At 49.7% G+C, this 12,921-nt stretch overlaps 1 protein-coding gene across 2 annotated transcripts in view; it reads right to left on the reverse strand.

Annotated features, from left to right (window-relative positions):
* Nucleotides 1-12,921, reverse strand: part of OSBP2 (oxysterol binding protein 2) — a 124,812-nt gene that overhangs the window by 97,173 nt on the left and 14,718 nt on the right. For both annotated transcript variants that reach the window (XM_006069794.4, XM_044929935.2), the window contains exon 2: nucleotides 2,056-2,264. In XM_006069794.4, coding sequence (XP_006069856.4) covers nucleotides 2,056-2,264 — 209 coding nt within the window. The remainder of the gene's footprint in view (nucleotides 1-2,055; nucleotides 2,265-12,921) is intronic.

Consider the following 12,921-nt stretch of genomic DNA (forward strand, 5'->3'; position numbering starts at 1 on the left):
TGGGGGAGCAGGGCAGGAAAGAGGGAGCCCTGAGAGGCCAGATTAGCCACCCCACGGTGGGAGCAAGGCGCGAGATAGGGGTGTCCGGCGGTGGCTTCACGGCTCACAATCTCCTGGCACCCGCTGGGAGGTGGGCCTGAAGATATGAAAATGATTCACAAATCCTGAAAGGTAGGTGGCAAGCCAGCCAAGCGGCTCGCGCTTCGGGAACTCATTCAGGCACTGATTCAGGAGCAAGGAAAGCAAATGAACCGTCTTCTAGCGCCCCCCTGTGTCAAGTGAAAGGACATGCTCTGGTTTCTGACTGAGAAGGTCCCAAGTGGGCTGAGCGTCACATCCCCCCAAGATGCAGCTAAATGCAGGCAGATGAAAGGCGAAAGACGCTTTACATCTGAATAACAATAAAAAAACTGCAGTATGAGTATGCCCCGATCATTGTATGGGACACATTTACACTAAAACATTATTTGTTGTGTGTTTGAAGTTCAAATGAAACTCGGGGGCCTCTATTTGTATTTACGAAAATTTGGCAATCTTATCCAGGGAGATTTTTTAATGCCGGTGCCCTCTGCCCATCCCATTCCCAACACTGCTCTCATTCATTCAGATTTATCACTGCCCAGCAACCTGGGAGTCTGTGTTATTTTTAAGCTGCCAAGGTGACTATTATCAGTAACTACAGCTGACTTCCCTTAAGCATTTGCCAAGCCATGTGCCAGGTTCATTTCACCCACTATGTCAGCCCTCACTGCACCTCCAAGGGGGTGGTTCTATGGTTAAGCCCACTTCACAGAGGAGAGAACGAGGCAACAGAAAGCAGCACCTTGACCAAGGTCACACAGCCACGAAGGGAGCCACGGTTTGAACCCAGGCGGACTGGATCCCACTGACTTAGAAATCTTTGAATTGGAAGGATGCTGGGAGGCACACAATCGGCTGGTGGGGGAGCCCCTTGCCAAGTTCAGCATCACTGCTGACACAAACACCAGAGTGTGGACCCCAGGGAAAAGAGTCATCATGGTGAGGGGGACCCACATTCCAACTAGTGGAGACCAAAACAGAAGGTCGGACTGACAGTCAGTGACCTGCCTTCCACATGCACTGAGAGGCTCGTGCTGGCGGCCACATGCACTGAGAGGCTCGTGCTGGCGGGACCCCAGAGCAGGGAGACTGCAGTGTTGTAAAAACAAGGAGGAAGCTTTTCATGCACTCACAGGGAAAAATCCCAAGATCTACTATCGCTAAACAGAAAAAAAAAAAAACAGCGAAGTGGGGGATTGCACTTTTTAAAAATAAGTACTTATTTGCGGGACTTCCCCTTAGTCCAGTGGTTGAGACTGCCTTCCAATGCAGGAGGTGCGGGTTCAATCTCTACTCAGGGAATTACGATCCCCCAGCTTGCACGGTGCAGCCAAAAAAATGTACTTATTTGAATATACACACGTAAAGACACACGATCCCGGAAGCTCAGTGGCCCCTGCGTGGGAGAACAGGGTGGTCAGCTGGGCAGAGAGTCAAGGGCAGACTTCAACGCATGCGCCTTTGAAACTGTTGGCTTACGAATCTTATAAAGACATTACATGTTAAAAAAATTAATGCATGAAAGTAAAATATAAAATGTCTTGCTTAGGACTTTTGAGCCAACCTTCCACCTTGGCGAAGGCAGCTGCTCTGGCTAAATGGTTTTCAGTCTCCCAAGCAGACCTCAGAGAAAGTCTGGCCTGAGGCACAAGCCCACCATCCTGGTCTCCCGCCCCGCCTTCTGCCTCTGGAGCTGACCCACCACAGCATCCAAAGGTTCTGCTGAAGCCCAGGAACCAGGGTTGACCCAAGAAAGGCACACCAAGCCCGGCCCACCACAAACATCCCCACCCCGAGAACTGCTGGCCGCCCCTGCCACCTAACGTCCATCCGGCTGCTGAGGACGCGGAGCTGAGTGGGCAGGGCGAGGTGGGTCTGCCGGTCGGTCACCACCGTCCCCCCAACGCTCTCAGCTCCCTCAGCCTCCAGACCCGTGACACGGCACGCACTCCCACCGTACCGAGCGTTGGCTACCTGAGTGGTTGCTCATCATGCGGACAGCCCTGGCCTTGGCCAGCTCCAGGGCGGTGATCCACTGCTGCCGCTCCACCTCCGAGCCGGCCTTGAGGTGGTAGGTCCTGCCCCCGCTGGTCAGCACGATACCGCAAGAGTCCTCCGTGTCGAAGTGTGCGGTGAACAGGTTGATGGTGCCACGGCAGGTGTGGGCCATTTCCCCCTGATTTCTGTGGGATGCGAGAGGAGGGATGGCGTGAGGCTCCCAGACTCCGTGGTTCTGGACCAAGAGTCCCCAACCTCCAGGATCTAATGCCTGATGATCCGAGGTGGAGCTGATGGAATAATAATGCCAATAAAGTGCACATAAATGTAACCCACTCGAATCATCCCCAAAAACATCCCCTGCCTCCAGGTCTGTGGGAAAGCTATCTTCCACAAAACCGGTCCCTGGTGCTGAAGAGGTTGGGGACTGCTGTTCCAGACTGAAGAAGAGACCTCAAGGCCCATCCCTGGAGTCTCGGACCCTTGGAGCTGGCCGCGGCCCTGACGCCAGTGCTAGGAGATAACGCCTCTCAGGACTGACTGGTAGAGGCTGGGCCTTGGCGGGGGTGCTCTCAGTGGGGAGAGGGGCTGAGGGAGGAGGGCCCACGTCAGGGCCACGTGCAGGGCATGCTGGCTGTGCTCTGAGCCCTTGCAGACACCGGGAAATGGAGAGGGGAGACAGCCAGGGCCCTGCCAGGCAGCGTAGACTTCTGACTCCACCCCAGGCTCTTTCCACCGAGTCTCAGAACCACAGAGTTGGAGCATGGTGGGAACCCACTGCTAAAACTGCGATTACAGACCCAGAACCCCAGGGGGTGGACTTGGAGGGCCCCCCAACCACTTGCCAGGAATGACCTGGGAACTGAGATCTGAAGAGCAAGGAAACCACCGGTCTCTTCTAGCCCCAGGAGATGAGGGCAATGGCTGGGCTGATCCAGTACCCCCAGTGACAAGGGACTGACTCTGTGCTGGTTACAAGATCATGGAGCTAACGGTACCAAAGTAAGGGGAACATGCATATGTATCACTGAGTCCCTTTGCTGTCCCCCTGAACTATCACAGCATTGTTAATTGGCTACACTCCGATATAAAATAAAAAGCTTAAAAAAAAAAAAGTAAGGAAAAGCAGAGGTGACTAAGGCCTGGGCCATTTCCAACTGTGATCAATGTCTGAAAACTGAGCTCCAACTACCATGACTGGATCTACTTAACTCACTCCTCAGACACTCACTAGTCCTCCTCCCCACGACAAACCAAAGCTCTGTCCACAGAGGTGGTGGGGAAAAGGAAGAGAACTGGTCAGCCGGTAGCCCTGCGGGTGCTGGAGTCCCTGTGGCAATTCCGCTGCTCTTCAGCGCTCACTTACTTTCCCTGGCTGATCATCACCTGTTACTCTCTCGACTTTTCTACCAGTTCTAGAGTCAAATGACAATAAGACATTCTTCTTTCACTGGAACAGCTGCTGCCGTTTCTGATTCTCTCCTGCTTTGGTTATATTCCTTAGAGAAGATGATGTGTGGTTGACCTTGAACGACATCGGGGGTGAGAAGCACCCAACCCCCTGCACAGCTGAAATCTGCTGGGTGCTGGCGGAGGGTGCAGAGGACCTAGAATGGCCAGCGGCGGACAGGGGAAGAGGATGAACACCGAGAACAGCATCGGGACCCGCCACAGCAGCACCAGACAGAGGGGCCTGCTCCACAGCCTGCTTGCACCAGTCTCCCAGGCGACCCCAGCGGGCCACCAGGACAGGACCCTGTCACTGACCGGACTGGCTATGTTCCCTCTCAGGGAATGGGGCGAGGTGTCTTTGGAGGACAGTGGTCCCCCTATCGCAGTTCAGTTCAGTCACTCAGTCGTGTCAGACTCTTTGCGAGCCCATGGACCACAGCACGTCAGGCCTCCCTGTCCATCACCAACTCCCGAAGTTTACCCAAACTCATGTCCATCGAGTCGGTGATGCCATCCAACCATCTCATCCTCTGTTGTCCCCTTTTCCTCCTGCCCTCAATCTTTCCCAGCATCAGGGTCTTTTCAAATGAATGAGCTCTTTGCATCAGGTGGCCAAAGTATTGGAGCATCAGTCCTTCCAATGAACACCCAGGACTGATCTCCTTTAGGATGGACTGGTTGGATCTCCTTGCAGTCCAAGGACTCTCAAGAGTCTTCTCCAACACCACAGTTCTAAAGCATCAATTCTTCGGCGCTCAGCTTTCTTTATAGTCCAACTTTCACATCCATACATGACTACTGGAAAAACCATAGCCTCGACTAGACAGACCTTTGTTGACAAAGTAATGTCTCTGCTTTTGAATATGCTATCTAGGTTGGTCATAACTTTCCTTCCAAGGAGTAAGCGTCTTTTAATTTCATGGCTGCAATCACCATCTGCAGTGATTTTGGAGCCCAAAAAATAAAGTCAGCCACTGTTTCCTCATCTATTTCCCATGAAGTGATGGGACCAGATGCCATGATCTTAGTTTTCTGAATGTTGAGCTTTAAGCCAACTTTTTCACTCTCCTCTTTCACTTTCATCAAGAGGCTCTTTAGTTCTTCTTCACTTTCTGCCATAAGGGTGGTGTCATCTGCATATCTGAGGTTATTGATATTTCTCCCAGCAATCTTGATTCCAGCTTGTGCTGCTTCCAGTCCAGTGTTTCTCATGATGTACTCTGCATATACATTAAATAAGCAGGGTGATGATATGCAGCCTTGACATACTCCTTTTCCTATTTGGAACCAGTCTGTTGTTCCACGTCCAGTTCTAACTGTTGCTTCCTGACCTGCATATAGGTTTCTCAAGAGGCAGGTCAGGTGGTCTGGTATTCCCATCTCTTTCAGAATTTTCCACAGTTTATTGTGACCCACACAGTCAAAGGCTTTGGCATAGTCAATAAAGCAGAAAGAGATGTTTCTCTGGAACTCTCTTGCTTTCTCGGTGCTGCTCAGATGTTGGCAATTTGATCCCGATAGAAGCGGGAGGGCTCACACCATTGGAGGCACGAGTGGACCAGAGTAGCGCAAGTGTGGAGCGTCCTGTACACAAACCTTGTGCATTTTCTCCAGTTCCCCTGACTGCCTCCTCCTCTGTCTCTGGGTCAGTGCTTCCTCCTTGTCCAGCTGTCCCTCTGCTTATGGACTTTCGTAAAATGACAACAGGAATCAGGAAATGGGGGCAAACGGGGCAGATACAACCTCCCTCCCCTTGTGCCTCTGTGGACTGCTCGGCGGCACGTTTTCTCCTCACATATATTCTGGAGGAGTCTGTGCGCCAGGCCCACTGTGTCTCTGCCGGTCAAGGTGAAGCGACATCCAGCAAAGGAAGCGCACTGCATCATCGCTTCTGTCCTTCCACTTCCCAATTCTGCTTCACTGCCCTGTGATCACACCTCTCAAAGTGTTGACGCTTTAACATTTCTTGCCTTGGACTATGCTTTCTGGGGGATTTTCACAAAAAAATGTCTATGGGCAAGGAAAAAAAAAAAAAGGACAGGCAGCAAGTTTCAACCCAGACATATAGAAAGACAAAAGCTAGGACATCCCTGGTGGTCCAGTGGTTGAGAATCCACCTTGCAATGCATGGGACATGGGTTCCATCCGTGGTCAGGAAACTAAGATCCCACATGTCTCAGGGCAACTAAGCCTGGGTGCCACAACGGGAGAGTCTGTGTGCCACCAGGAAAGGTCCCCCATGATGCAATAAAGATCCCAGGTGCTGTAGCTAAGACCCAACGCAGTCAAATAAATGAACACATATTTTTAAAAATAAATAAATAATAGGTAAGATAAAAAGATTCGTCTTACCCAAATCCAGGACAACTTGAGCATCAAAGTAAATGATAATGATAGACATTAACCCATTGGATAAGCTAGAAATCCATGAGTTCACTCTGACATAAATAAGTGAATAGGGAAAAGCTCTTTTTAAAGAGCAACCATCAAAGTTATAACTGATTCAAGCAAGAATCGCCAAAGGGTGTTAAACACCAGTGGGGATGCTAGGTGAGGAACAGTTTTACAGAGCCTCAAGGTGTCTCCCCATAAAAATATTTTCTAATCAGTCATTAAATTAATATTATAAAAGTAACTTCACAGTTGGAAAAACCTGGCAAACACCATCTTAACGAAATGATGGAAGCCACATTTGTTAGCAGTAGGACAAATCAACACGGCGTGCCTCCTGGGACTTCCCTGGTAGTCCAGCAGTTAAGATTCTGAGCTTCCCATGCAGGGGGTCTGGGTTTGATTCCTCGTTGAGGAACTAAGATCCCACATGCCAGAAAGAAACAAAAAAAACCACGGTGTGCCTCCTGATATGGAGCACTGTGAAAGACAAGCATGCGTCCTATGGTGTTCCTGCGCAAATGCAGGACTGCTTCTAAACATAAGGGAACTCCAGGCAATCCCATACTGAGGCATATTCTACAAAGTAACCGGCCTGAATTTATCAAAAACTCTCAGGCCACCAAAGACAAGGGAAAATGGAAAACTGTTCCAGACTGAAACTAAAGTGACAAGACAGGACAACCAAATGCAATCTATGGTCCGGGAGTGGATCTTCTTGAAGGGACATGATTGGGACAACTGGCAAAATACAGATGGGGTCCACAGGTTGGATGGGAGCACTGTATCAGTGGTTACACTCTGCAGAGAATGTTCTGGCCTAAGGAATGCACACTGATGTGTTACATGATCACAGGCCTCATGTCTGATAGTTGTTCTTAAAGAGTTAAAAAAAAAAAAAGAATACAAATATATTGCTGTGCTAAGTTGCTTCAGTCGTGTCCAACTCTGTGACCCTATGGGCTGTAACCCACCAGTCTCCTCTGTCCATGGGATTTTCCAGGCAAGAATACTGGTGTGACAAGAATACTGCCATTTCCTTCTAGAGAATGATAAAATAGATGTAGTATATTAACAGTTTGGGGAGGGACTTCCCTGGTGGTCCAGGGGCTGGGATGCTGTGCTCCCAATGCAGGGGGCCCGGGTTTGATCCCTGCTCAGGGAGCTGGAGCCCTGATGCCATAACTAAGATCAAAGGTCCTGTGTGCTCCTGGGACTGAAAGTGAAAGTGCTACCTGCCCAGTCAGGCCCGACTCTTTATCACCCCACGGACTGCGGCCCCGCCGGGTTCCTCTCTCCATGAGCCCCTCCCTGGAGTGGGTTGCCATTCCCTTCTCCAGGGGATCTTCCCAACCCAGGGATCCAACCTGAGTCTCCCACACTGCAGGTGGATTCTTTACCATCTGAAGCATGGTTGCTGCTGGGACTAGGGGCAGCCAAATAAATGAATATAAATATTAAGAAAAATAATTGAGGGATTTGAGGGGTGGGCATTCTTGGTACTATTCTTGTAATTTTGAAATTATTTCAAAACAAAAAGTTTATTTTAAAAAATCTGAGAAGTAGCAACAGTTATACTGAATGGACTCTATTTGGATTTCTGGAAACTGTAAAAAAAAATTTGTAATCAATGGGGAAAATTTATTATAGGATTATATAAAATCATGTGTGTGAACCTTGTGAAAATTATAAAGAACCATTGAATTTAAAGAAATTTTCATTCAATAAATATCCATTGAGTGCCTACACATTTTTAATTTTTAAAAAAATCAATGGGGAAATTTTAATATTTACTGGATATTTGATAATATTAAGGAATTATTGTTAAATTTTTAGGCATTTTAATGCCATTTAGATGAATTTTTAAGAAACCTTCATCTCTAAAGAGATACATAATATTTACAAATATTCACTATTATTAAAATTATTTTTTAACGTAATTCTTGGCATTAAGTAAAAGATGTCTGGGAGTTACTTCAAATTTTAAAAAAATGTTTTAATGTGGACCATTTTTAAAAGTCTTTATTGAATTTGTTACAATACTGCTTCTGTGCTTTATGTTCTGGTTTGGGGGCAGTGAGGCATGAGTGATCTTAGCTCCCCCGCCAGGGATCGAACCCACAGTCCCTGTGCTGGAAGGCCAGGTCCCACCCACTGGACTACCAGGGAAGTCTCCACGGGACTGACTTCAAATCAGGGGAGGGCAGGGAGGCCTTATGGTGAGACTCGCTGACACTAGGTGATGGGCTATCAGCTACTTTTATGTGTTTGAAAATTTCCATAGTAAATAAAATCCATTTAAAATCTGTCACATTTTAAGTTTGTCCCTCCTGTGTATGCCGATGGCCAACAGCGGCGCTGAAGGCCTCCGGGGACGGGTCCCTGTGAGCCAGCCCAGGAATGGGCTGCGTGCGCAAGTGTCTCCAGAACGAGATGATGGCTCCCTAGGGCACAGGACAGGATCTATTTTGAGCTCAGTCATGAGCCTACACAGAACAATTCAGGGTACTTGAACAGATTTAATTTTTTAAATCATCACACAATCCATGTAGCTGCAGTCACGATCTACAGCATCCTAGATTCTTCCTTTAACAAGCGATCTCTGAGCTTAAAAATTCAGCAGCACTAACATACCCCCCTCCCCAAATGCCACATCAAGCAAGGGAAAGTGAAAGTCGTGTCCGACTCTTTGCAATCCCATGGACTGTACAGTCCAGGGAATTCCCCAGGCCAGAATACTGGAGTGGGTAGCCGTTCCCTTCTCCAGGGGATCTTCCCAACTCAGGGATCAAACCCAGGTCTCCAACATTGCAGGCAGATTCTTTATCAGCTGAGCCACAAGGGAAGCCCACATCAAGCAAATGAAGCTCTAAAAAAGAAAATCAGTTACCAAGACAAGGGGAAGATTAAAATGTCACTTAAGAAGAAATCAGAATTTAACACACTATGACAAATCTTAACAGCGTATTAAAAAGCAGAGGTACCATTTTGCCAACAAAGGTCCGTATCATCAAAGCTGTGGTTTTTCCAGGAGTCACGTATGGATGTGAGAGTTGGACCTTAAAGAGGGCTAAGTGCTGAAGAATTGATGCTTTTGAACTGTGATGTTGAAGAAGACTCTTGAGAGTCCCTTGGACAGCAAAGAGATCAAACCAGTCCATCCTAAAGGAAATCAGTCCTGAATATTCACTGAAGGACTGATGATGAAGCTGAAGCTCCAATACTTTGGCCACCTGATTCGAAGAGCGGACTCATTGGAAAAGACCCTGATGCTGGGAAAGACTGAGGGCAGGAGAAGGGGGTGAAAGGATGAGTTGATTGGATGGCATCACCGACTCAATGGTCGTAAGTCTGAGCAAACTCCAGGGGATAGTGAAGGACAGGGAAGCCTGGCGTGCTGCAGTCTATGGGGTCACAAGTCGGACGTGACTGAGCAACTCAACGACAACAACAAAGGACAATTACAAATTTAAATGTAGATTATGAGTTTACTGATGGTGAAACATGTAATTTATTCAAGAATTCTACTTCTTCCCTTCACGGCCTCTGGTATTATAGGCACTGACATTAATATTACATGAAATAATCTTACATAAAAGTTGACTCCTACCCAGCTTCGATGGAAGCAGAAACAGCAGCTCAATTCCTGTCAAGCCATGACAGCAGCCTGCAAAACCAAAGTTCCCACACCATCGTCATGGACTCCCAAACAGAGGCTGAGTTCAAAACCACCTTCACCCCCGTGCACATTCATTCTTTCCTTCAGTCAACATGGCAGGCCAGGCCCCGGGGTCTGGTCGGTGAGTAAGACAGGTGCAGTTAGGGTCTCTGTGGGAGAGTCTCTCTCTCCTGGGCCCCCACAGCATCCAGCAAGGGTGTGTGGCCTTCTGGGACTCCCTGGGCGGTCCAGTAGCTAAGACCTCACACTCCCAATGCAGAGGGCCTGGGTCTGATCCTTGGTCAGGGAACTAGATCCTTCCCACAGGCCACAACTAAGAGTTCAAATGTCTCAGCTAAAGACCCCACGTGCCGCAATGAAGACAAAAGATCCCGTGTGCCACAACGAAGACCTGGAATGGCCAAATCAATAAAGATTCAAAGAAAAAAAGAAAAGAGCACGTGGCCTTCTGTCCCTCCCCCAGCATCTGGACTGAGCGAGGGAAGGGTACTGTCAGCAAAGAGGGGTCTCCCCACGACACAGTTCTTCAGCTCCAGAAGGATAGTCCACAGCGTGGCTACCCCCGAGAGAGACCTCAGGTATGTTTCTTCATCCTCTGGCAAATCCAGCCCGCTCTCCTTGACTGGACCAGTTAAACAGGAGTGTGGGGTTACACAGGAGGCTCTCACTCGTTAAGCATTCGCTGCTCGCAAAACTCTTCCATTCAGAACATCCCCGTCACTTGCGAAAGAGCTTACCAAGTGCTTCTTCCTGCGTGCTCACTCCGGGATCACGCCCCCCGGGGAAGGCCAGCAGCCATGCTGTGAGGACACTTCGGACAGGCCCACGGAGCTAGGAGCGGAGGCCTCCTGTCCACGGCCAGGGCCACTTGGCCCCGGCGGGTGGAGGGAGTGGCCTTGGAAGTGCATCCTCCAGCCCTGGTCAAGCCTTCAGGTGAGTGTCGCCCTCATGAGACCATCCCCAGCCACAGCTCCTCCAGCTAGCCGCCTGCTCATGAACTCCTGACCCACGGAAACAGTGAGGTGCTCATTATTGTTTTCTGCCACTGAAGGTTGTGCAACTGTCGTGGAACAATAGAGAAAACACAGGATGCTAAGTCAGTCTCTCTGAGGATGAACAGTGGGGCCACACGGGCAGGGTAAGTCCAGCCATTGCAGGGCAGAGAAACACCCCCAGCGAGGACAGGTGCTGTCTGGAAACCCATCTCAGATCAATGGAAGAAGGACGCTCTAACAGAGTTATCTAAGGAAGCCCAGCTTATCTTGAGAGATGAAGGTTTATTCTCTGTCACCTGAGAGATTTGCTCAAGGCTGGTGCTGAGGGGGCAGAAATGCTACCGGAAGAAATCAGTGTATACAGGCTACCAAGTGTAAAACAGACAGCTAGTGGGAAGTTGCTGTAGAGCACAGGGAGCTCAACTCGATGCTCTGTGATGACCTAGAGGGTGGGACGGGGGTTGGAGTTCAAGAGGGAGGCGATATATGCATACTTAAGAGCTGGTTCACTTTGTTGTACAGCAGAAACGAACACAACATTGTAAAGCAACTATACGCCAATAAAAAATGATAAATGAAAAATAAAGAGTCAACGAACAAACAAATGTTGGACAAGATGACCTTTACCTTCCTTTTCTACCTAGACATTCTCCCCCCACCAGCTTCCCAGGCCCTGATGGCAGGTCTGTGCAGTGCGTGGCCGGCTAAGTTACTGAACGCTGATCTAACGTGCGATGGGCCTTCTGGGAGGAAACAGATGAAATATGACCTACGGTCCTGGCTTTGAGCAGCTGCACATGCAGAGATGACACGACACCACCGCCTACAAACTAGGACCACAGTGGGAGGGGGAACGGGTGGGCTGCAGGCAACAGCAGGTCGTGAAGCTGACTCCGGTGGGAGAGGAGGCACCACGGGAGTCTGCTCAGAGGCCGAGAATGTTGGAATCCCACGTCCAGGAGGCACAGACTCGGTAAACTGACAGGCAAAATAAAGTCAAGTTTAGGACAACTGCGGGACTCAGATGAAGAAAATCGCTCTGTGCCTGCATCTGGCAAAATAATTTAATTTTCTAAAAGCGGAAAATTCAGGGGCAGTGCCTTCCTTGTCCCCACCCAGCCTGCTCATAAGTCTCCCCAGACTGGGACCTGGAAACGCCATTAGCTCTATTCCCATGCTCCCCTGGGCTCAGGGCAGGGGCCTCCGCTGCCCCCAGACCAAATCCAATATCAACAGTAGGAGTAAAGGGAGACAAGCACCTGGATGCCGCTGCTGCAGCCCCAGAGAGCTCCCACGGGTCTGTGCAGGAGCAGGGAGGCCAGAGGACTCGGGATGCCCAGCAGAAGCATCCCTCGGTCCTCTACCAGCTCAGCCACCAGCTCCCGGCTGCCTGGACTCTGACCTCCAAGCCACTGAGTCAACAGACCTGTGCCCCTCGATGTGCCAAGCTCAGTGCCAGGCATAAATCATTTCTGCTAGCTCATCTCCCTTTCTTCCAATTGGTTGACCCATCAAGTTCTCAGGAGGCTGGGGCTGGAAGGAACCCCAGAGCTCACCCTGCAAATGAAGAGTGTGATAGCTGAAAGGGAGGTTGGAGGTTGGGATAAACTGAAGCTTTCCTCCCCACCCCCAATTCTTAAAATCCTCCTTGAATTACACTTATATGCCCACGTCCTTTGCCACAGAGCTTTGCAGGATCACACACTGGAGTGGGAAGTGGGTGAGTTCCCACCGACACTGGGTGGGGTTACATGCTTGGACTCGGCCAGTGGGGTGTGGACAGGAATGTGGGTGCATGGCTCCCCCAGCCCACAGGGCAGAGAGGGGAGCAGAGTGTCTCTTGCTGAGGCAGAGCTGGGGAGATACGCAAACAAAAATAACTGCCTCCCTTGCTTTATTTTTTTAATATTTTTAAAATTAATTTTTATTTATTTGGCTGCACCAGGTCTTAGCTGCAGCATGTGGGATCTAGTTCCCTGACCAGGGATGGAACCCAGGCCCCTTGTATTGGGAATGCCAAGTCTTAGCCACTGGACCACCAGGGAAGTCCCGACCCCCTCCTTGCTTTAAGCCTCTGGGTTTGGGGGTGGTCTGCTTTGGGGCTGCCTGATCCAGCAGGAAAGTGAGCTGAGGACCCAGCTCTAACTCCCTCTGTCAGGACAGTCAGAGCCCACTGTTACCAGAGTGTGACCGTGGAGGACGAGGTCAGATGACCCTGGAGAGGCAGAGCTGAGGCTGGTCCTGCGGGTGAACGGGCTGCACGGGTACAGGAGGAAGGGAAGGTGGAGAAGGAGGCTCCAGTGTGGAAAAGCAGGCGCCTGTCAG

This window comes from Bubalus bubalis, chromosome 17 (assembly GCF_019923935.1).
Source record: "Bubalus bubalis isolate 160015118507 breed Murrah chromosome 17, NDDB_SH_1, whole genome shotgun sequence".
Lineage (NCBI taxonomy): Eukaryota > Metazoa > Chordata > Mammalia > Artiodactyla > Bovidae > Bubalus > Bubalus bubalis.